The sequence below is a fragment of the Talpa occidentalis genome, unplaced genomic scaffold (assembly GCF_014898055.3).
Source record: "Talpa occidentalis isolate TD23 unplaced genomic scaffold, MPIMG_talOcc4v2.1, whole genome shotgun sequence".
In the NCBI taxonomy this organism is placed as follows: domain Eukaryota; kingdom Metazoa; phylum Chordata; class Mammalia; order Eulipotyphla; family Talpidae; genus Talpa; species Talpa occidentalis.
In genome coordinates this window covers 119,992,459-120,017,896 of record NW_026555331.1, presented here as the reverse complement: position 1 = coordinate 120,017,896, position 25,438 = coordinate 119,992,459, and the positions used below count along the sequence as shown (strand labels likewise).

The 25,438-nt window shown below is 36.0% G+C and overlaps 2 protein-coding genes across 5 annotated transcripts in view; one reads left to right on the top strand and one right to left on the bottom strand.

Moving 5' to 3' along the window:
• The window catches only part of FBXL13 (F-box and leucine rich repeat protein 13), a 141,057-nt gene that overhangs the window by 29,943 nt on the left and 85,676 nt on the right, over positions 1–25,438 (top strand). For 2 of the 3 annotated variants that reach the window (XM_054692511.1, XM_037511106.2), the window contains exons 8-9: positions 10,602–10,697; positions 13,342–13,474. In XM_054692511.1, coding sequence (XP_054548486.1) covers positions 10,602–10,697; positions 13,342–13,474 — 229 coding nt within the window. The remainder of the gene's footprint in view (positions 1–10,601; positions 10,698–13,341; positions 13,475–25,438) is intronic. The other variant, XM_054692510.1, reaches the window with a different exon arrangement.
• LRRC17 (leucine rich repeat containing 17) overlaps positions 17,156–25,438 on the bottom strand; it is a 37,149-nt gene continuing 28,866 nt past the window's right edge. The window contains exons 3-5 of one of the 2 annotated variants that reach the window (XR_008550806.1): positions 24,824–24,979; positions 18,876–19,979; positions 17,543–17,583 (exon numbers count right to left, since the gene is read on the bottom strand). Coding sequence is in view for 1 of the 2 variants with exons in the window: in XM_037511095.2 (XP_037366992.1) it covers positions 19,582–19,979; positions 24,824–24,979 (554 nt within the window). In the remaining variant the exon portion in view is untranslated. Of the gene's footprint in view, positions 19,980–24,823; positions 24,980–25,438 lie in introns of both variants that reach the window. The other variant, XM_037511095.2, reaches the window with a different exon arrangement.

Below are 25,438 nucleotides of genomic sequence, written 5' to 3'. Positions count from 1 at the left end.
TCTTTAAGTGAACCCAACCCTCTCTGAAAGGCAGAAGAGGTTCAGGTAATAGGTTGCCTGAATCACTTCATATCTTTATATGCAGCTCCTTTCTTATCCTGGTCCTGATGTTTCCATTCAAGTAGTAATGTGAGTAGCAAAAACTACACAAAATAATTCACCCACAAAATTGTTTACTCAACCCGAGCCAAGTGAGAATCGTGAGAGAAGCAGCACCCAAGGTAGATCTTGAGTACATAGGTTCAGGTTAATTCTCTCACATGAAAAGCTCTCTCTTCCAGATAGAGATAGCCAGATCACTTCAAGCTCTGCATCAGTTATAACTATCAGTACTTCATATTTGAGGATTTCTTTCTAATGCTGATGCATCATCAAGGAACCCTTTGCTGTAGCAATAGGGAGCCGTAAATGTACTTTGCCGTAGGGAATGATTCCCTCAGTTTTCCTGGCTACGGTCACTATTGTGGTTAAAAGAATATAAATCACTCTACATTTCTCCCTCTCTTTCTTTGTTTTGTCTTTTTCCATTCCTCCAACATGACTGATCTATTTGGTTTTTCCTGAATTTTCTAATTATCTTTTATTCCTTAAATGCAATTTTTATGCCCATCTGTTTCTCCTGTGCATTGGCTTCCTCTTCCACTCAATACTTCATATTCAACAGTGACCAGAGTAAAAAAAAAATATTCCAAGTGTAATGTGATCCATGCAGCATCCAGTGCAAGTATCACCCCTCTTAAAGAGTACATTCAGGTAGCCTATCTGTGCTGGCATTTCCCCCCAATGCTGTGCTAGCTAGCACAGCACACTTGACTTTTAATAGCTGACAAAAATTTTTATAACTTTGTTGAAATTTCTGTGATTTGATGTGGATGACAACTTCTTTAGCATTAAATCTCTCTCTAGACTCTGCCTCAGTAACAACACTCACTCCTTTGGTTTTCTGTTCACCTCTCTGATCATTCCTTTTAAAATTCTATTAGGGATAATGTGTCCCCATGCACTTCTTGTGTGATGGTGTTCATCTCTCTCACTCCACCCTCAATCTCTGAGTAATTTCAAATATATTTTTGGATTATATTTTCTTTATTTATAATTTTTAAATCTGTATGCCTCCAAACAGCTTTCTCTTTGAGACCCAGGCCATCATCAACAATGTTTGCTGAGTGACTTCACTTAAGTGTGCCTCTTATCTACCACCTAACAGGTCCAGCTTAAAGACATACCCCCAACCTGCCCTCTGTATTCCTGACTTTTCTTGCTAAATTGTATCATCACTGGTCATCCAAATAGAACCTTGTGGGACATACTAGAAGGTACCTTTTACTTTTATACTCCACACCCAATTAGTGATTTACCAAAATGATACTCATACAAGATGCCTTTCCACACAGGAATAATTATGAAGTGAGAATTACATTACTTAAAATTTTGCCATTAGTGGGGCTTATATTCTTATTATACTATTTTAAATCCACATAATTCAAATTTTTATAGAAGGTAACCACAGTAAATTAAGAACTATGCTATGATTGTAGCCACAAATTATTTTATATAATTCTCCCCCAAAGCATTGTTCTTTTCTATTTTGCAAATGAAAGAAATAATGCTTAGAGAAGTGAGTTAAATTACAGTAGTGTAATTGGTTTGACTTGAGTCTATCTGAATGAACAAACTCTTTTAAATTTGTAGAGTGTATGAATTATACTCCTAATATTTGGATAAAGACAAATGCCATGTCTGTTTATTTACCTACATTATATCCATTTGCTGCATGTTCCTACTAATTTGACAGCCAGTAAATTCAATTTCAGTCATGAAATTCAATCCTAACCCCTTCCTCGTTGCACCAGCCCCTACTCCTAGGTTGTGCAAGAGTCTTTCAGTTCTCTCTCTGCCCAAGTTTCCAAGAAGAACACTGGGCTTGAGCCCACACTCGTCGCCAGAGATGTACTTCCTGCTTAAGTTGACTCAGTCCCTTGAAGGCAAGAGGTTCCACTGTGTCTGAGCCAAGTCTGCACACAGAGCTCTTTACCATGCGCTCAAGGCGGGTTTCTTAGTGGTCATTAGAGAGTCTGACATCTTTGGAGGATCTGGCATGAGCCTCCATTCTTTCCCTAAGTCTCAGGAATCCCTCTACCCTTATTGCAACAATACTTTTTAGTAGATTGATCTGACTCCTCTAAGGCAGCATGTTTTGGTGGTGTTGGTTTGAGTTCTAATGGTTGGAAACTTCTGCTTTAGGTTCTACCATGTAAATGCCATTAAAGGACTCAAATATTAGCACACTAACCTTAATGTCTTCTCATTTCCTCTTGCCTCCTGCAGTAAACAAAATAAAAATTATACTTTAATCTATTAGCCTGCAAGTGCTCTAACAATTTCAAAATGTGTTTTCTTAGGTCTCACAATTCAGTGATTTGGTGTTGTGCTTATTTTATACTGAGGCAACAGAGACTTGAGTCACAGCAATTTAGTGGTAGAATCATGAACTGTGATAGGGTTTGTTTGAATCTAAGTCTTGATTTTTCTTCTGGTACATGATAATTCCTGTCCTTGAACTTGTGTTGAACCAAAATGCTGAGCTCTTCTTCATCTGAACTGCTGGTCAGGAGTTCTACCTTCTGTCAATCTAGACAGCAGTTTTGTTATTCCTGTTCCATTTCATCTTGTTAATTTTGGTTCTGATTCCAATATTCAACAAGTTCACTATGTCGTCTAGCTTTCTGGAATTTACTGATTTGATAAACATGACGTTTAAAGTCTTATTCATGTTGAAAAAATGTTGAACAGAAATTTGTCACATCTCTTCAGATGTAAGTAACCACATCACAACATCCTCTACCAAGGCACCCATAGTCCTTTACTATAGACCACTGGGCCCCCTCTCACTTTTATTCCCACACCATTCTCCCTAGGGGGAGAATTTTTTTTTAATTTGTTGGTTCTAAAGAAAGAAAAATCAACAAAAAACTATGAACCAGAGACACTTTTTGGGGGGTGGGGCGCGGGAGGGGAGGGATTGGGGTCAGAATGGGGGGGTTGCAATTGTATGGGGAATATAAAAATAAAATTTATTATAAAAAAATGAACAATGATGTAAAAAATAAATTTAAAAAGAAAACAAAACAAAAAAAAATAAGATGCAGACACAGTTTCAAAATATTATTTTTATACAATCATAAAAATCACCTTCAATAACTGCTGCCTACCTAAATATCATTACTGGATTAGAATATTTGTAAGGCATTTAAATTTTATTTCTCAAAATCTTGGTTTGTTTACCTAGTCTTGTGGATTCATTATTTAAACATAGTGTGACTTAAAGAAATACTTCGTTTGATTAATAAAGAATATTGACAGTGCTTAAAAAAAAATAAAGAAAGAGTCTTAGGGAATACCCATGGTTTGAGAAAAGGCAGGGAAACAACTGGAGATTGTGATGGTTAATTTTATGTGTCAACTTGAAAAGAGTCATGGGGTGCCCAGATACTTAATTAAATATTATTCCTGGGGATGTCTGTGAGGATGTTGGAAGGTGAGATTAACCACTGAATCAGTAGACTGGATAAAGCAGATGGGGCTATCCAGCGTGGGTGGATTTCATCTAATCTATTGACAATTGAGTAGAACAGAAACTGAGTAAGAAAGAAGTTTCTGTCTCACTGCCTTTGAGCTAGGACAACTCAAATTTGAGCTGGGACAACTCAAACTTGTACTGGCATTAGAACTTACACCATTAACTTTGCTGGTTCTCAGGTCCTCCACCATTGGCTCTTGAATATCCAGCTTGCTCACTGCAGATCTTGGACTGCTGTAATTGTGGGAGTCAATTCCTTATAGTAAAAACAAACAAATAACTCCCATTGGCTCTATTTCTCTGGACAAATAAAGGAAACAAAGAATCAGGAGTGTAGTCACGAAAAAAAAAAAAATAGTGGATAATGTGGCATCTTGGAAAGTGAGAAAATAGAGAATTTCCATTATTAAAAAAATGGAGATCCACAGTAAATGATTAATGTCACTGTAGTTCTGGGGATAAAGAAAGGTCCTAAAGAAAAAGTTTTTTTTTCACATTTTATTTAAATTTTATTTTTTATATTCCCCATACAATTACAACCCCCTTATTTTGACCCCAAGCCCTCCTTTCCCCTCCCCTCAACCCCCATAGAGTGTCTCTGGTTCATAGTTGTTTGTTGATTTTGATATTTTCTTTCTTATAGTTATTCTTTTTCCTGGTCCCTTATTTGAGTTTTCTAGATTCCTGCTATGAGTGAGACCATCCAGTATTTTTCTTTTTCTTTCTGGTTTATTTCGCTGAGCATGATCCCTTCCAGCTCCATCCATGTTGCTGCAAATTGCATGTGTTTATCTTTTTTGAATGCTGAGTAATATTCCATGGTGTATATGTACCACATCTTCTTGATCCAGTCATCTATTTTTGGGCATTTGGGTTGTTTCCAAAGCTTAGCTATTGTAAATAGTGCTGCTATAAACATAGGGGTGCAGGTGTTCTTTGGAATTGATGTTTCTGTGTCCTTTGGGTAAATACCTAGGAGTGGAATTGCTGGATCATATGGAAGCTCTATGTTTAGTAGGTCCAGAAATCTCCACACAGCTCTCCATAGTGGTTGGACCAGTTTGCACTCCCACCAACAGTGCAGGAGAGTTCCTTTTTGTCCACATCCTCGCCAACATTTGTTGTTGCTAATTTTTTTAATATGTGCCATTCTCACTGGTGTAAGATGGTATCTCATTGTAGTTTTGATTTGCATTTCCCTGATTACAAGTAATGTTGAACATTTTTTCACATGCCTTTGGCCATTTGCATTTCCTCTTCAGAGAAGTTTCTTTTTAGCTCTTCTGCCCATTTTTTGACTGGATTGTTTTCTTTGTTTTTGTTGAGGCTCATCAGCTCTTTGTAGATTTTTGTGATCAGTCCTTTATCATTAGTGTTGTATGCAAAAATTTTCTCCCAGTTGGTGGGGTTTCTCTTTGTTTTGGTTATTGTCTCTTTTGCTGTGCAGAAGCTCTTTATTTTGATGTAGTCCCAGCTGTTTATCTTCGCCTTCACTATCACTGCTTTGGGTGATGTGTCTGTAAAGATATCTTTGATGTGCATATCATGCAGTGTTTTGCCTATATTTCCTTCTATGTATTTTATGGTTTCAGGTCTAGTTCTTTAATCCATTTTGTGTTGGTTTTTGTGCATGGTGTTAGGTAGTAGTCAAGCTTCATTCTTTTGCATGTAGCGACCCAGTTTTCCCAGCACCATTTATTGAACAAACTTTCTTTGCTCCAATGCATATTCTTTGCTCCTTTGTCAAAGATTAGTTGACCATAAATCTGTGGGTTTATTGCTGGATCTTCTATTTGATTCCATTGGTCTGTGTGTCTGTTCTTGTTCCAATACCATGCGGTTTTATGATTATGGCCTTGTAGTATAGTTTGAAGTCTGGGAGTGTGATGCCTCCATTCCCTTCCTTTTTTTTTCAGGAGAGCTTTGGCTATTCGGGGTTTTTTGTGATTCCATATGAATTTCATCAATAATTTTTCTATTTCTTTGAAGAATAACATTGACATTTTGATTGGAATAGCATTGAATCTGTATATTGCTTTTGGTAGGATGGCCATTTTAATAATGTTTATTCTTCCAATCCATGAGCAGGGGATGTCTTTCCATTTCTTCGTGTCTTCTTCTATTTCTTTTAACAGTGTTTTATAGTTTTCTTTGTATAGGTTCTTTACCTCTTTTGTTAGATTTATTCCCAAGTATTTGATTTTTTTTGTTTCTATAATAAAAGGGATTTTTTTCTTGATTTCTTCTTCTTCGGATTTATTGTTTGTGTATAGGAAGGCTACTGACTTTTGCGTTTTGATTTTGTATCCTGCCACTTTACTGAACTGATTGATTAGTTGAATTAGTTTAAGAAAAAGTTTTTAATATAGTTTCTAAAAGGGTAATATTTGCTAAGTCAGTTTAATGGATTTGTGTAGATTATTAATTTCTTTCTCTAGATGCTAAAATGTTACATGTTTTACTTTCTTTTGATGAAAACTTCCTGAATTTGTTTCATAACATAATCTTTTATCCCCTATAAATTGTTTTATCTTAAAATATTTTAATGAACACTTATGAAATATTGGTCTGTATGTTTCTTGGATCCAAATTTTGAATGCTAGACTAGAACCACCATGGCTTAGACTCACATTTAACTTATATCCAAAACAGTATTTTCGCTTTTAGTGGCATTTGAGAAATAATACAATTTTAAGTAAAGTGTCCTCTAAAGAGGATACATCTTCTTTGAGAATAAGTGTAAAGAGAAACAAGAAAAAAAATGCAGGTTGAAAAACTCAGACATTATCATTTTCCCCTTAAGAGTCTACATACACAAGAAACTCATATTGGTTAACATTTTAGACTATCCACCACTTTGTATATCATAAATACTGCATTAAAAACAAAAATAACTTCTACAAAATGTCTTACTCTTGGTAGGCAAATAAGAAAATTGTTACTAATAGTCTTGATGTTGTATCCTTAGTATTTTGAAAGATTGTTTAAATAGACCATGCAATTTAGCCATGGTAGCAGATTGTTTAATTGTTAAGTATACTCCTGGAAGTTCTATTTCTCATGGGATGTGGTTAAATTTTCCTCTGTGTTTAAAAAGTTGAGTGTTGTTATATTTTTTGACATTAGATATTATGAAAAAAGGAATAGTTAGTTTAAACAAGCAACAGAAAATGTTTGACTTTGTATTAGTCAAATTTCCATTTCGATTTTGTGGTTGAAAGAATGATTTCATTAAAGAACAGAGGTTTACATTTGGACACATTTTGCCATCAAATAATGGTATTTTCAGAATTTCAACACAAATATCTCCTAGGGGAATTGTCAGCAAAGTGAAGGAAATCATCATTACATACTGTCAAGTAGTTTATGATTGGAAATTATCCAATAAATATCTTTTTGAGCATTTGGGAAAATATTCAAAATACAGTTTATATGGTGAGGATTGAATTTTACACTGAAAGCTTTGTGATTTTTTTTTTTTAATAAATAAGCTCATTCTATTCTAGGCAGAATCGCAAGCAGGCAAGAATAATGTACTATCCTACAATGGGGTAAAGTTTCTATGGAAATTATGTAGGGAAATAAATCTTAAATGTGGAATACTAAAGAATGAATCCCAGTTGAGGATAACTATGTGTTATGAACTGAGTATCTGTGCCCCCAACAAACTCATATGTTGAAGTTTTAATCCCCAATGAGATAATTTAAAGAAGGGGGGACTTGAGGAGGTAATTGGGTTTAAATGAGGTCATGAGGGTGGAGACCTTATAATGGCATTAATGTTCTTAAGAAGAAAGGGAAGAGAGTACTAGAGTTTTCTCTCTTTACTATATGTGGACACAGAAATGAGGCAGTCTCCTGCAAGCCAGGAAGAGAACCATCACCAAGAACTAAATATGCCAGTACCTTGATCTTGGGATTTCCCAGACTCCAGAACTGTGAGAAATAAATGTCTTGTTTAAGCCAGCCTAAGACACTATGTAACACATGACCTATAATTAATCTCTCTAATTTGTATTATGGAGATAGACTGATATGAACTGCTATTTGTTTTTTATAGTGACAAAAAACTATAAAAGTTTTTTTTAAAGTTTATTTTTTTAATACAAGAACTGGGGTACAGTCAGAGACGTGGGAGGGTGAGAGAATTCACCAGAAACAGAGCAGGGAGTAGAACAGGCAGATGGACCAAGGACACTGCTGAGGGGAACAGCGGGCAAGACAGGAGAGGTCTCTCGCCATATGGGTTTCTCCCTGGCCAGCTGGGAATCGAACCCACGTGCAGAGGGTGCAGACAGCTTTACAGCGCAGAGCTCAACCCGCTGCGCTACCGGGGAGGCCCTACAGGTGGATTTTAAATTCTGATTCAATACCTTTTATTGTTATTGTTACTCTGTCCTCCATCCATGAACACTGAATGTCCTTCCATTTTTGGGGGTCTTTAACTTCTGTCAGTAGTACTCTGTAGTTTTCACTGTATTAGACTCTCACTTCCTTAAATATATTCTCAGGTTTTTGTTCAAAAGTGGGGTTGTTAAAATAAACTACTTTAGCTATGCAAGAAATATAATGAAAACTTGTATAATCACCACCTAGCTTAAATAAAGCTTAACAAATGAAAGTCTCCTTGACTGCACTAACTGCACTCCCTCAGAAGCAAATACTCTCTTAATTTAGTGTTTATCATTTCCTTACACAGAGCAGCAGGCAGCATAATGGACCCCCAAAACATATCCATGTCCTAATCCTCAGGACCTGTGAATTATTACCTTATGTATCAAAAGAGTCTTTCAGGGCCTCCCCTGGTGGCGCAGGCGGTTGAGCACTGCACTGTGAAGCTGTCCACAGACTCTGTGGCACCGGTTCGATCCAGCCGGCCTGCGAGGGTCCCACATGGCGCGGCAGACCCCTCATGTCTCGGCCGCTGATCCCCTCAGCAGTGTACTTCGTCAAACTGCCTGTTCTGTTCCCTGCTCTGTCTCTGGTGAATTCTCTCACCCTCCCGCACATCTGGCCTGTACCCGGATTCTTGTATAAAAAAATAAACAAATCTTAAAAAAAAAAAAAAAAAAGTCTTTCAGATGTGATTGGGTTAACAATCTTGAGTTGGTGAGATTATCCTGATTATCTGTGTGGGTCCAATGTAATCACATTGGGCCTTTTTATGTTAACCAATGTGTCTCTTAGCCCCCTTTATCTTTTCTCTCTCTTTAAGCCTTATCCTCTGTAATTTCTTCTGACACATATTACAGTTTGCTAATTCTTCTATCAGTTGGTTTCATCCGCTGAGTTAATTTCAGTCATAGTTTTAATTCCCATAAATTTTACTTTTTTCCTTCATAAATCTGCTTAGTTCTTTTTTGACTTTTTTCCTTTTTATGTCTTTATGATCTTATTCTTTTTATAATCACTATCAAATAATTAATGAAGTTGTTTTTTGCTTCTGACTCTTACTGGATTTCTCCCCTTCATGTGTTTTAAAATTTTTATCAAGAGTTCATTTTGTTGAGGTTAGTCTCTGGGAATCCTAAACCTGTAAGACTTAACTTGAAGATGTTTCTCTTCTGAGAGAAGGTATCTGTTTCTGCCAAATGTCTTAGAGTTACTGCAAACTTGGAAGCTCATTGCATGTTAATACATCAAATTCAAATATAAAGGTAATAACTTCAAGGTGGGTTTCACAAATAATTAAATTTCAAACCCCAATCCACATGATAGCTGGTTTATGGTTACAATTTTTTTTTTTTGGAAGATTTTATTCTTATCCCATGCTAAGTATTTTAGTTTTTCTCTTGTCAATAGGTAACTATATTTTTAATCTCTCTCTTTCACAATCCTGGCCTTTGCTTCACTCCTCCACTCCCCCCATATTTGTCTTTCAGGTATGACTTCGACCTTGCACAAGCCTGGTGATTTTTTCTGGTCCCGTGTAGCTAGTAAAACCTGAATCTATTTGTTATTAAAAGCAGCAAACATCCCCACTGCTCCTCAATCTTGAACAACTATAGCATAAACATTATGTTATGAATCTGAGTTTGTAAAGATTAGGGCTCTAGATATTTTTCTTACTTTCTTGAAAACTGAGTTATTTTCAAAAAATGTTTGCTATATTTATAGAGTACAAATGGTTGTTAGTGCCTGGTGGAAAGGCAAATATCGACAGGTAGAGGTTGGTAAAAAGGATACAAATTTTCACCTATAAGATAAATAAGGTCTGGGCAGATAATGTACAATAAAATAAAGTAACTATAGTTAATAACAATTGTATTGCATAATTGAAATTTGCTAAAAGAGTAGAACTTAAATGTTTTCACAAAAAAAGAAAAAATTTTATAAATTTGTGAGGAAATGGATATGTTAATTAACTGATAGGGGAAATCCTTTTACATTGTATATGTATATTACATTGTGTATATATATATATATAAATATATAAATCACCAAGATGTGCACTTTAACTGTTACAATTTTATGTGTCACTTATACCTCAATAAATCTGAAATTTAAAAATTTAAAAATAAATTTGAAAAGTAAAAAAAAATTGTTTTAGCATTTATGGACGTTTGCATCAAGAGGATTTCCAGATTTTCTAGTCTATCCTTTTTTTCAGAAATAGAAACCAGGTGAGTTTATTGATCTTTCCCAGGAATCCTAACTTCAGAAAGAATTCTGTTCAGCAAGTAATTACTGATACCTTCTCTATGCCAGCTACTATTATGGAAATCACTCATTTTCTAGCAGAATGCCATGTTCTTTAAAAAAAAAAATTATTTACCTATATTTCTCACCATTTTTTGTAACTATGAAAGAAAGAGATTATACTATTTCAAAGGTATCTTCAGATAAGTTACAGTACTTAAGATAAAAGTCTTATCTTCAGATAAAACTCCAGCACTTATCTCCCTGTTACCACAATGTATGATTTGTTTTATCATTATGAACACATAACAAAGGTAAATAGAAGAGTTACATTAGAATTCACATATTTTCATAGTTACAGATCTCTTTTCTTTGTGTTTAGATTTTCTTCTATCTGAGTTTAAGAGATGTAGTAATATGTGGTCAGGTTAATCACTCCTGGATGTGGATGACACAAATAAGTTCATTGTGGAATAGTGTAAGTAGACACTACCTAAAGTTATGTCTTTATTCTAATTCTTAAAGGAGAATGGATTGCTATAAAGCCAATGGTAGCAGAGACTATTTTATTTCTTGCTTTTAACAACAGTAAAAACATTTGCTTTTCTCTTTGTCCGGACATGAGCTTGAAGAATGTCATACAAAGATAATAATGTTATTTTAAGAGGGACATTATTAGTATTTTCTACTTTAGATGGTATAAATAAATTGAATATTATTTTTGGATTGAAATAAAGCCCCATTAATATCTGTTTTGGTTTAACAGTGCCAAACCAAGGATATTGTGGAGATAAATTGAGAAAATCTAAATAGAGTGCTTAGTGTAGAATCTGTCATGTAGTCAGCATTCAATAAATATTAGCTACTATTATTAGTTCAAAAAACATACCCAAGCAGCACAAGATATGGAATAAAGAAAAAAACAACTGAGCATGAAATAGAGGTAAAATACATAACATGCAAACAAAGCTTATTGTTATTCCTAGTGTGCTTGCTGGCACATGGACACACGCACGTATTTCCTGACACAAACTTACAGGTACCTTACAGTACCTTTGTGCTATTCTTGTCAAGGTACTATTTTTGTACTATTCTTGTAATCTAGAACACTCCCAGTTTCTCACTACCAAGGGACATTAGGAAGAGATCTCAGATAACAACCAAAGGTCGGTATATATTATCCCTGAAGATTTCGCTTTGCTGTTTCTTGGTTGATACTTTAATCTCAACAATTATGACCACTTATGCCATCAACCAATGTTGCAGTGGCAACATTTTCAGTTATTCCAAAACCCAGTCAATAACTGACTTCATTTTCCACTGCTCCTTATTTTCTAATGATTGGGTGATTATATCACATGTCCAGACTGACCTATGAGTAGATGGCTGGGATATTCTGTAAAAACTCTAAAACTTACACAAAGAAACAAAGAGGAATCACAAAGTGTGAGGGGCTCTAGTTTCCTAAGTCAACTCAATACCTTTACATCTCATCAGGCACTGCCCCATTCTTGGTTGAGTTGTTCTGCTCTCACCTTGTGCACAAAGGCAAGAAGAAAATGTGCTTCTGACTTAGCTAACTTATCTTAGGTAATAAATTGTGTATTCCTTTCTTATGTTTACTTTTAGTTTAAGGCAGTGATTCTCACACTTTGGCATGTATTAGAGTCATCTCAAGGGATTTCTGATTGCCAGCACCAGTTTCTGACCCAGGAGGTCTGGGAGGGACTTAAGAATTTGTATTCCAACAAGTGCCTGGGTGATGCTGATGCTACTGGTCCCAGGATCACACTTTGAGAACTACTGGTTTAAATTAATAAATATCTTACTTAAGGGCCTCCCCGGTGGCGCAGTGGTTGAGCACTGGGCTGTGAAGCTGCCCGCAGCTGCTGCAGTGCCGGTTTGATTCCTGGCTGGCCGCCCGGCAAGGGTCCCACATGGCTCGCAGACCTCTCCTGCTGCGCCCACTGCTCCCCTCAGCAGTGTACTTCAGTCCTTCTGCCTGTTCTGGTCCCCGCTCTGGCTCTGGTGAATTCTCTTACCCTCCCTCGCTTCTGTCTGTACCCAGTGCTTGTATAAATAAATAAATAAATCTTTAAAAATAAATAAATATCTTACTTATGTGACAGATTGGGGATGTTACTTTTTCCTTTAGAAAACCCACAAAGAAGGAAAAAAAAAAGAATCCAAATGGTCTGAAAGAGAAAGAATATGTATAATATTATGATCAGGACAAATCCTGCAGCAGCTGGGCAGAAAAAGTCAGCACTTTTGCACAGAGACTTCATTGGGTAAAGATGGAGAAAATATGAGCACATGGCAGTGAAGAACAAAGCCAGGATAGGAAGTTAAAGTTTCTATGTCCAACAAATTTCTGTTTCCATAATATATAGTATATTGGCCTTCATATTCAATTATTTTGGCTTCATTTGTGAATGTTCAAATGTGGCACAACTGAAGAACATTTTAGCACAAAGAATAGCTTTGTTTATAAGGTAGTGAGAAACTGGATGTTCATAAAATTAACCTTTTAACTGAAAATACTGTTAATACCATGATACCGATGTTATTGTTTATCAACCAGCCCTGGCTACCCAGAGCTGCATAAATGTCCAGACAGTACAATTTTACATACAACTGGCCAGGGAGATTCAGATCATTCTTCCTTTTTTTTTTCTACAAGTAACTCCTCTAAATTATAAGTTATGAAGAGACTATTATAACCAAGCAATTTAAATTATCTTCCCTATAGTTAAGAAATCAACATATAGTCTATGCTCATGAAAAGAAACGGGTGCACATTAATAATGGACCTACGATGAGTTCATTGACATTGAGTTGGGGGTAACGTTGGGGCTCACCTAGAATGGGGGTGGGCATCTAGGCATGTTGTAAGACAACTCACCCGGGTGGGATATGGCTATGAAGGCCCCCATCGCCCAGTGCTCACATGGACTGGGCATTTCAAATCTGTTTAAAATTAAACCTGAGAATGATCATGAAACAAACAAAAACAAAACAAATGAAGTGATAAAATTTTGGTCCTGATGCTTTAAAACTATTAAAACATTTTACATGCAAAAAGATCTCTCTCATTTCTTAATGTCTTTTGTCCTTCTTAGATTGATTTTTCCACAGTAAAAAATATGATCACAGATAAATACATAGTATCTACTTTGCAAAAGCGGCGTCTAAATGTTTTGCGCTTGAATTTTCGTGGTTGTCTTCTCCGATTAAAAACTTTGAGATATGTAGGTAAGTATGTTCATTACAATTACAACTATTTGTCTTTCTTGTATTTTAATTAAACAAATATCAAGAAAAGTATAAATAAAATGGGAACTTAGTCTTAGGCCATAAGAATACCAATTACAATTATTTAAACACTATAATCAGTTCTTACTAGATTGTATGGTTCTTTGCCCATTCTTATTGACTGCTTGTTGTTTTTGGTCTAGCACTTGTCTGTGTATCATCAATTGACCTACGTTTTGTTTATCTTTTCATTCATCAGGGGACAGATGGGTTGTTCTACTTTTGGCTAATGGGAATAACACTGCTATGCACAAGGATGTCTAAACACCAACTTATATTTTGTTTTTCTATTTTATTTCCATTTTCAATCTATATTTTTCTCCTTGCTTTGGATTTCATCTCTTCTTTTTTTCCCTAGTATTTTTTCCAGTTTTATTGAAATAAAATTAACACAATCCTATAAATTTAAGGTGTATGGCATGATTTCATTTAAATATATTGTGAAATGATTACCACTATAAGTATACTTAATATCCATCATTTCATATAAATATAATTTTTTCCCCTTTGTGATCTTAGGATTTATTCTCGTAACAAACTTTCATATGTAACACGCAGCAATGTTAGTTATAGTCACTATGTACATTACATCCCTAGTAGTTATTTCTCATGTAACTGGAAGTTGTACACCTCTTGACCACCATCATCCAATTTCTCCTACCCCCACTACCACCTCCTTTTGTAAACATCAAAATTTTCTATAATTTTTCTTTTTCTATACGTTTTGTGTTTTCTTTTAGGCTCTACATGTGAGATCATATAGTATTTTCTGTCCAATTTATTTATCTTAGCATAGTGTGCTCAAGATACATACCTGTTGTCACAAATAAAAGGATTTTCTTCTTCATGACTGAATACCTAGGTTATATCCATGTCTTGGCTATTATATATAATGCTGCTATGAATATGGGGGTGCAGACATTTCTTCACCATAGTGTTGTTATTTCCTTTTGGTATACTCACAGAAGTATAATTACTGGATCATATGGTAGTTCTATTTTTTAATTTTTTGAGGAACCTCCATAATGTTTTCTATAGTGGCAGTGCCAATTTATATTCCCACAACAGTGCCCAATGATTCTCTTTTATCTACATCATCACCAACATTTGATATCTCTTGTCCTTTTGACGAGTTATTCTCACAGGTATGAGGTGACATCTCATTTTGATTTGCACATAGTTTTCCTAATTAGTGATCTTTTCAGGTACCTGTCGGGGCCACCCTTATATCTTTTTGGAAGAATGTCTATTTGGGTCAAATGCCCATTTTTAAGTGGATTATTAGCTTTTTTTGTTGTTGCGGCTGAGTTATATATTTTTTAAAGATTTATTTATTTTTGCATACAAGAACTGGGGTGTAGGCCAGAGGGGTGGGGGGTGGTGACAGGATTCACCAGAGAGAGTGGGGAGCAGAACAGGCAGCCCTACTGAAATACACTGCTGAGGGGAGCAGTGGGTGAGACAAGAGAGGTCTGCTTCACCATGTGGGTTAGTTATCTCCCTGGCCAGGGATAGAACTCATGTTGCAGTGGCTGGTGATAGCTTGATAGTGCTGTGTCTTTAACCCCTGCCACCAGGGAGACCTCAGTTATATGGTTTTTTTTAAACATTCTGCATATTAACCTCTTATCAGATATATGATTTGCAAATATATTTCCCATTCTTTAAGTTGTTCATTTTGTTGACTCCTTCTTCTGCTGTGCAGAAAGCCTTTTAGTTTGATCCAGTCTCACTATTTATTTTTTATTTTGTTCCACGTGCTTTAGGTATCATATCAAAAAAATTATTGCCAAGATAAAGGCCAAGGAGTTTACTGCCTATGTTTTCTTCTAGGAGTTTTATGGCTTAAGGTCTTGACTATACAATTTTTCCAGCACTGATAATTGAAAATACTGTCTTTTTTCCATTAAATATTATTGGCTTCCTTATCAAATGTTAGTTGACCAACATTCCCTAGAATTTTCACCTGCTTCCACGTAAAGACTTTTCCTGATGCAAAGGAAAAAAAGTCTGCTGGAAAGTTTGGGATGGAGAGGAAATAAGGCAAGATGAAGTTGCAAATTATGTGGAAAACATACAGAGGGTCAAATAATGAAAATGCCTGAGTCAAAATGGGCAGATCAATCATATAGTCATTATAGCTGATAATATAGATGTGATATGTACCAAATCATATATAGGATTATACAGGTAGTCTGAGGTTTCAGATAGCCTACAATATTGCTTTGCTTAAAAATTTTTATATTTTGCTATTTAAAATATTTTATTTAATATTTATCTGGAAATATAAATCAGTACAAATGACTTCGTCATAGAAACAACTAAGCATGCAAGCTTAAGCATACTTAATTTTAAGGGGATAAATATAATGCTCTCTCATATTTGTGACATTTTCAATTTGCCAAAGATTAATAAAATCAATTTTAATTTCAGGAATCTTAAGTGTCTCCAAGATAAAAAGCCAATCTCAGATGTCTCAGTTTTTCCATTTTCCCCTCAGTTAAAATCAGTTAATTTATTGATGCGACTGGAATTGTACACATTTCTAGCAAGCAGTTTTACTTTCTCATTGTTAAACTGAAGATAAATATTGGCTGATCTTTGGGGTTTAGCTGAATTGCCATAAGAGTTGCACTTGTAGTCCTTATGTCTACAAAAACTCTAGAAAAAAATTGACCTCAAAATGGTATCTAAAAACATTTAAAAGGCAGAGGAGGGCAGAAAAGGGAAATGCTTGTTACAATATTGTGACTGTCAAGTGTTGCAGAGTATATGCCAGAACACTAAAAAACATTTGGCAAAGGTGCACAGAATGGTTTTAAGTTCAGCATTTGTGGTGCTGGGCCTGAGAGAAACAACTTGGACTTTGGGAAGCCCCACTTGATTGCAGTTTTTTTTTTCCCCCCACCCTCTCGATGACTGGCAAGATGAGAGCAATTCAGATATTTGACTTGTGAATGTTTTGAAAAAGTTCATAAGATACAATATTGGAATTTTCCGGTCACATTTATGTTATTATTACTTATTTTAGCATTGACACTAATTTGTTAGTTACATATCACATCTCCCCCTCCACTCACAACACTCTACCTCCTACAGAAAGGCACTTATGCCATATACCATATCTCACAGAATTTAGGTAAGTAGATTCTCATTACTGAATTGCTTTTATTTGCCAGAGTAGAAACTAATTTAGATTTCTTGGAAAAATATTAACTGATCCAGGGCATATGATCTAGAGGAGGGAGGGTTAGTAAATTAAAAATCTGAACTGCTTAGTGTTAAGTCTCTTTCCCAAATAACTAGGCATTAGGTCAGATCTGACTCAGGCTTAGGACTCAGGAGACCTTAGCTTGCAGTAAATTTCCTTAACTTCAGAAAAATCAGAGAATCTTAGGACTAGCAGGAGAGTTTAAAAGATAGCTTATTTTATCCAAAGACTCAAGTGATACCAAAACATGTATGTTCAATATGTACATCTTTGGATCATATATATATATATATATATATATATATATACACACACACACACACACATACACACACACATACACACATATATGTATATGTAAAATAATACAATTAAATATGTATATATATTTTTACTGAGGCAACACTGGAATGCAACACCATACATGATTTAGAGATATAAGATCACACATCTTCAGGTGTATGTTACCACACTACACCAAGGCACCCACAGTCCTCCACCACAGTCTATCAGGATTATATTTTTGACTACCATAAAATCTATTTTTCAATCTCCTGAACTTCATCATCTATTGAATGAAGGCCCAAAGGTAAATCATTAAACTTTCAAGAAACTGGCAGAACAGGAATTTCCTAATTGTTCATTCCATGATTGGTCAATTGTGCTTCCCTTAAAAAGTATAAACTCTGATAGAGAGAGGTGGAAAATCTCAAGCTTTCAAAAAATGCACTTCAATTTAGACCCTAGGGGATATTAACAACTCAAACTGACTTACTTTTGGATGGTCTGGATCAATTTCTTTTTCGATGTGTTCCAGAGCTTTATTTCCAAATGGATCCTGGGGGGACGATACTGATTATAAAAATCAACGAATAAAATCCCCAACTAGCCTCCAAAAATTAAACTAGAGAGTAGCTTGAACTCTTTCTCTGAGTCATATTTAATCTGATTTCTTTCCAGCACCCTCATGTCCCCACTGCATGCATGCCTCCATCTCCTAGGAAGTCCCACTTGGGAGACTTATTGAGTATTTTACTCTGAGTGCATGAAAAATAAATGAATTTAATATGTCTCTTCATTTCAAATTCAAGAGCTGCCTTTAATACTGCATAGTGAATAATTTGATGATTTTCATTGAGAACTAGTGTCTGTCTCTAAGGCTCTACCCCTGACCCAAACCATTGGTAAAATGGGCAGAGTGGTCAGAATCTCACAATCCAGTCATCTCCTGAACCATCAGCTCTAGTTTTCTATTCTCTTGATTTATTCTACATATTCATACAGATTTAAATGACCAGACTCCTTCCTGCCAGTGACCCTCATGTGTGTTTCTGCAGAAAAAAGGCTTAACTTTCCTGGTACCTCTGTTCCTGTTTTGAAGTCTGGTTGTGGAAGTTCTAATGTAAGGCAGCTATGGCCAAGGGTAGTTTTTCAGAGAGCATTCTGTAGACCCGCATAGGAGAAAGGGCTTAGGCGTAATTATCTAAACCCTAATGCTTCGATTCCTTATCTCTCAGAGGGATATTGTGAGGATTAGAAATAGAGTATGTGAAACTTAAAGCTGACAGTTTGGCATTTAGTAGATGCTTAAGAAATGATCAGTACTATTAGTCATAAATCATCATCTCTGCTTTGAGAATTTGTGCAAATATCAAGACCAACTGCTAAACTTCCTAAGACTACTTCGACAGGAGAAGAGAATTTATTAAACTCAACATGAAAAAGAAATCTCTTAACAGGAAAAAGTAGTGTATCTAAGAATATGTACTTTTTTCTTTTAATGTATGCAGGGTACAACTGATTACAGAAATGCAAACTGCTGGGTAAGGGACTTAATGTTTCCAGGTATTTCCTGTTTTTCTTTCCTGGTGATGTGTTTCTCTAGGTGAGCTAATTTTAACCCTCAAGTTCAAATCTCAGGGGTTTCTCTTCCGTGCCAGTCCCTCCCTCAATTGCACCTGCTATAACTCCCTTGTTTTCTCTTCATCCCAAACGATGACTTTGAATCCTAATTTCACCCTTTGTCTTACGCTTCTTAACATACTTGTTCAGCAGGAAGGACTTAGGTCTTTCCCATTGGTTCCCTAGTTCAGAAACCAATGCTGTTTCCACATTTATTAGTGTTTATACCTCTTTAGGACTCATGATTCACACCATCTACAACTTCTTCACAGTGTCCCATCTTCTGACCAGCCTCCAATATAATTCTCAGATTCCCTACTTATTGCTTGTGACAATTCTCCTTCAGTTGTAGCTTGACAGGTTTTTTTTTTGCAAGAATCAGTGAAGAGTTGAGAATTTGAGTTTACCAGGACCTCATTCTGAAATGCACAGGAATCAGAAATGGAAATTTATTCAATGTATAAACTTATTTAATGAACAAGAAAAAAAAAAAGCAGGGTAGGGGCCAAGTGGAGAGAATGACATTTTATTATAACTAAGCATTTGTATCTTTGCACTTTGACCATCTTTAAGTATATAGAAGAAGCTATTTAAAAGCATGTAAAATGAAACAAGTTTTTTTTTATTATTTTCCAAAAGTAAAAATATTTATACAGGACATTACAGAAACTCTAATGCCATCGTGAGGATTCAGACGCCTGCTAGTTACCTGGTGTAGAATTGTCACCAAAGGCTGATCTGCAACCAGGCAGGCAGGATGAGAGTATTCCCCTGATTACTATAATTGTCACAATAAAAATATTAAAATAATTAAAGGAAACTTCATGTAGCTGGATAGCCCTGTATAAATAGGCAACATAGGTAATTAAAATGGAAACATACAATTTTCTGATACTAGTATAACAATACAAAACTAGATGTGACCATTTCTAAGCTACCCTATTATAGTGATTCTTACACTTTGCTTCTTTGCTGTGCTTTCCCTATGTATTTTTTCCCATTCATCATCTTCTGTTTCCTGGTCAAATGTTTCAGGGTATGCCGGTAATTTGTCTTTGGGGCATTCTTCATAGTAACTCCGAACATACTTCCCCACAGACCACCCTTTGTATTCTTCAGGCATTTTGCACTCCAGGCCATTGTAGTGGACATTGTAGTGGTGCTTTAACCAGTAGTAGAGGTAGTGGATGTTGTAGTCACATCTCCAAGGGTTATCTTTGAGCCACAAGAGTTTCAAAAAATACAAGTCTTCTAATACTCCGTAGTCAAAATTTTGTAGGTTGTTGTTTGATAAATCTAACTCTTCTAAATGTGTGAGCCCTGAAAAAGCAGCTAGAAACAAAAAGTATTCATTAAACCAACGAGTAATTGTGTTAAATACAATCTACAATGTTTTATAAGAACAGATATAAATTTAAAGGAAGAGACTTCATTCTCCCTGTTGAAAATAATTGAAACAATTTCTGACTCTTTTTTCTCAGGGTACTTTAAAAATTTGAAATGTATACATAATTCCTTCGAAGACTAAATAGGCCTTTTGTCAGATTTATAAGCCAGGAAGCACCTGGGAACCATCTTAAAGAAATGTAAACAGGGCCTCCCCGGTGGCGCAGCGGTTGAACGCTGGGTTGCGAAGCTGCCCGCTGCCTCTGCAGCGCTGGTTCGATCCCCGGCTGCAAACCGGTCACCGGAGGAGGGTCCCACATGGCGCGCAGACCTCTCCTGCCGCCCGCTGCTCCCCTCAGCAGTGTACTTCGGTCCTTCTGCCTGCTCTGCTCCCCGCTCTGGCTCTGGTGAATTCTCTCACCCTCCCGTGCTTCTGACTGTACCCAGTGCTTGTATAAATAAATAAAATAAATCTTAAAAAAAAAAAAAAAGAAATGTAAACATCAAGGAGATAGCACCTCTATCTCCCAGTGTCTGTGGGAGGGTAAGGAGCCTTGCTCCAAGTTGCAAAACTATCTGTTCCCACAAAAAGAGGGGAAGTTTGTTTTCTTCTGGATAAAGCCAGATAGCAAATATGGATGACCACCTTGAACTACTAAGATCAACAATGCAGGACACATTGTGCTGTCAAGTTCTCTTACTTAAGGACTAGTTATTAGTTATCCTGAAAACATGCATGTATTGGATTGGATATGGGTGGTAATATAAGAGAGAGATTTCTTTCTGTTTAGCAGTTACAGATTGCCTGTGATGTGTACTGCACACTGCTTTAATGCTTATTCAATTACAGAAGTGTTTTCTTTATCACTACTACCTTTGTGGAGAGGATTTCTCCATAAGATTTTAGTTTTAACTATATTCCCCTAATAGTATATGTGTCCAAATGTTCAATTCTGAAATGTTTTTACTCAAAGTTTTCCATTGATTAAACTGACTATAATATTTTATTTAAAAGATTGGTTTTAAGTTTGCCTTTAAAAAATGCATATGTAACTCATATACATTTTTTGTACTGGAAAAATGCCACACAAAAAGTCACAAATCAGCAAAAATATTTCGAATATAAGACACAAGTGCATAAAAAAATGATAAATGTGTCTGATGATGATTTGACAGCTGTCTGGATATCAGTAAACTCTAAAAATGCCTAGAAAACAGCCTTTTCCCAGTGTAAGGAAAGGGAATTATATTCTAGTAGAGTCTAAAACCAAAATATTTTTATCATATTTTTGAAAACATCTGTATAGTTTTGGCAGGCTATGGTAGTTATCAGCTTTGAATCCATATGTATTTCATTTTGCTGGAGGGTGGATAATTAAAATAAATATCAAATACATAACAGAAAATAAGAAAAAGCTTTTTTCCTCCAAGAGTAAAGAAAGCTAAATCTTAAATTATCCCTTTGTCAGTTGATGTGTACTGACCAGATACTCAGGTAAATCCTGATTTCAAATATATTTTTTCCTATTTCAAATATTTTCTCATCACTTTTTAAAAATACTCTTGTTAGAACACACAGTGTCCTTATTTTGAGTTAGGAAAAACTCAAATACAAATACCACTGACCATTTTCATATCATTTGTTCTCAGATTTTGTCTGAGAATTCTTTCCATGTTGGTGCAAAGCACTGGCTTGGGGGAGCAGGCAGCTGGGGAGGAGCAAAAGCTTTGCCAGGCCTTGTAGTGATAATTCTTAAGACACTATATATTTTTTTCTTCCTATTTGCTAACATTCGAGGAGTCAATGATCTCACAATTTACTTTCCTTAAGTCAGTCCTCCAAATTGAAAGCATATGTAAACATTCTTAGGTTTTATTTTGAAAATATTACAGTTGTTACTTAAGCCATATGTAGTCAGACACTTGGGAAAGCTCACTTCATTAGTTTTTTTTCTTTTTTAAAGATTTTATTTATTTATACAAGAACCGAGGTACAGGCCAGATGCATGGGAGGGTGATAGGATTAACCAGAGACAGAGTGGGGAACAGAACAGGCAGACTGATGAAATACACTGCTGAGGGGAGCAGCGGGCGAGACAGGAGAGGTCTGCCTCACCATGTGGGTTTCTCCCCAGCCAGCAGGGATCAAACCTGCACTGCAGAGGCTGCAGACAGCTTCACAGTGTGGCGCTCAACCACCTGTGCCACCAGGGAGGCCCTCATTAGTTTTTTAATGAAGGTAAAACTGCTAACAGACTGTCATCTTTTCCTCTTTTGCAATAATGTCTGCCATTCTGGATTGTTAAAAACTTTTTAAAGATGGAGGACTCTCACTGCATTTGTATTCCTAACAGCATGAGTCATTAAAGTAAGTCTATGTAAGCAGTGTTTCATCTCAAGGGCCTGAAACCTAGAAGGTCTTTTATTTCAAAACGTCTTTAAGTCATTTTGACTTTTTTAAGAGCTTAGATAATTTTTCTTTCTAGAAGACATACCAAAAATGCAGTTAACATTTGTTAGGTGCTCAATATATATTTATGAATGCAGAAAGCACTTTCTTGGGTGTGAAATGAATAAAAAAAGAAAAAAGAATATACAGCACATTAGAGTTCACATTACATGTCAGCAAGGAAAACACATTGGGTAAACAAGATAAGAAACCCTTCAGGAGATCCCAAGGATGGAAAAGGAATCCCTTAATTATGGGAATTTTACAAGTGATAAAGGGAAAATATCATAATAAAATAACCTATTTTGTGCTACTATCTATCTCTGCATTGTATTCTCTCACTTTTCTTGTTTTCTTATTATAAATAAAATAAAACATTGCTGCACTATTAATTACTACTTTAATAGACTTAGATCACATAATAACATTTAAGAGATAGCTTTAAAAGTTGTTTGCACTGATGCTTGATAGGTGCTAAACTAAGGTTTTAAATTACAGCATCAGAAGGATATTAGACACTTGCCCAAGGAACCTGCAACACAACATGGCTGTTCTGCAGCTCTTTGGTTTTCATGGAGCAAGAGAGGGTTTCCCCCTCTAGATTCTTCATCCGTGTGTGCCTGGCTTTATGGAGACTGTCCCAGTGACTAACCTGCACTGTAATGTAATGATTGCTTTATTGGGGAGAAAGCTCTATCTCAGCTCTTAACTCTTAACTCTTACTCACTGTGAAGTAAAAATTGTTTTGGCTCTCACAATTTAAAAGTACTCCCAAGTTTACACTATCTGTATAGGTTAAGGTGTATGTGGTGTAAATGTGGCATATTGCTATTCCCTTTGGGATATTTTTTGAATTATGACAATATATCTAAAAGATGTTTAATACAAAAACATGTTTTTGTGGCTTTAGAACTTTCATTTGCTATTTTCACTTCTACAGTGTTAAAATTCTAATGTTGTATAAGTGTTATTACATTGCCATCAAGAAAAGTAGAAGAAACAATTATACTAAAATGTTCATGACATCAATACTGCATTATTAATAGTACTAAGAATCATTTTCATAGTTAGGACTTTTCAAATTGAAATAACATTGTGAAAACACATATATTCTGTTTGTTATAAATCTGATCAACATTGCAATAACTCTAAGTTCTTTCCAAATCCAATGCGTTAGTTAACTTACCATGCTTTATTTATTATTTATTTTTTAAAAAGATTTATGTATTTATTTATACAAGCACTGGGTATAGTCAGAAGCATGGGAGGGTGAGAGAATTCACCAGAGCCAGAGCGGGGAACAGAACAGGCAGCCTGACGAAATACACTGCTGAGGGGAGCAGCGGTCGTGGCAGGAGAGGTCTGCGCGCCATGTGGGACCCTTACTGGCGGCTGGGGATTGAACCAGCACTGCAGAGGCTGTGGGCAGCTTCGCAGCCCAGCGCTCAACTGCTGCGCCACCAGGGGAGGCCCACCATGCTTTATTTTTTGCCAGAGATTTTGTTTAGCAAATGGAGGTTTGAAGGATGGAAAAAAAATTGATAATCATCTTAGATAAAATATGTCTGGCTCTGATTTGAATACATTTTACCTTAATTATTATTTTATCTTAATTTATAAGCTTGGTGCTTAGATTGTTATAAATTTGTTTTTTAAAAGTTATTAAAAGTTTTACTTTAAATGCTGGGAATGAATGAATAGCAAAGAAAATGTCAAATCTGAATTTCTCTTTTAAAATCACTACATATTTAGCATCTTATTTTTTAAATCTATTTTACAAAACACTTTTAACCGGGCCTCCCTGGTGGCGCAGCGGTTGAGCGCTGGGTTGCAAACCTGCCCACAGCCTCTGCAGCACCAGTTCAATCCACGGCCACCAGTCGAGGGTCCCACATGGCGCGCAGACCTCTCCTGCTGCCTGCTGCTCCCCTCAGCAGTGTACTTCGTCAGTCTGCCTGTTCTGCTCTCTGCTCTGGCTCTGGTGAATTCTCTCACCCTCCCGCGCTTCTGGCTGTACCCAGTGCTTGTATAAATAAATAACTAAATCTTTAAAAAAAAAAAAAGAACATTTCTTTAAAAAAAAAAAACAAAAACACTTTTAACCAACCGAATAACTGTTGCTTAGCAATGTGTAGTAACATACATTGTAAAGCGACATAATGCAAACCTTTCTCCAACTGTCAAACAAGTTCTAATTTAAGCTTCCTGTTTACTTTAAAATCAAATGTTTCATTATTGAGGTTCTTAAAAAAACAATTGTGTTTAGTATAAATGTTGCCATTAAGAAAAAAAATCAGAGAACACCTGTCACCTTTTTAAATGGCTATTCTGTGAAACTTACCAGGATCTATGAATTCAATGCCATTGCTGCTGAGGTTTAATTTCTTTAGCTCGTGAACATCTTCAAACTCCTTGGGTCGAAGTTGCTTGATTTTATTGTATGACATGTCAAGTTTAACAATATCTGGAGGGATATTGTTTGGAACTTTCTTCAACTCTGGAAAAAAAAAAAAACATTTATCAAGCTTCTTCTCAACCCTATTTGGTCAATCACTCTATTCCTGTGATTGAACAGTAAGCTCTTAAAGGAGAAAGGAATAGCTAAAGCCAAAGAACATTAGCAGAGCAAGCGTTAGATGGGCTATTTTTCACCAAAGCCCAGCAAACCAAGGTCATCACACTTAGAGAAGCAGGTCCTACTTGCTGAGTTGTTCTGGAGAAATTTCCTAAAGTCAAGGTCAAGAAATCAAGAGGAGGACAGCAGGCAGTGCAGCGCCCTTGGCTTAGTCAGGTGAGGCGAGGGGGCTCCAGCCTGGCTGTCCACTAGCATAACCTGGGAGCTTTAACAGAAAACTGAAAGGAAATAAAACCAGTAATTCAAGCCATTGTATGTGTGTGCTCTCCCACACTCTTCCCACTCCACTAGGACTTTTTACTCCTAATTACTGCCTCTTTG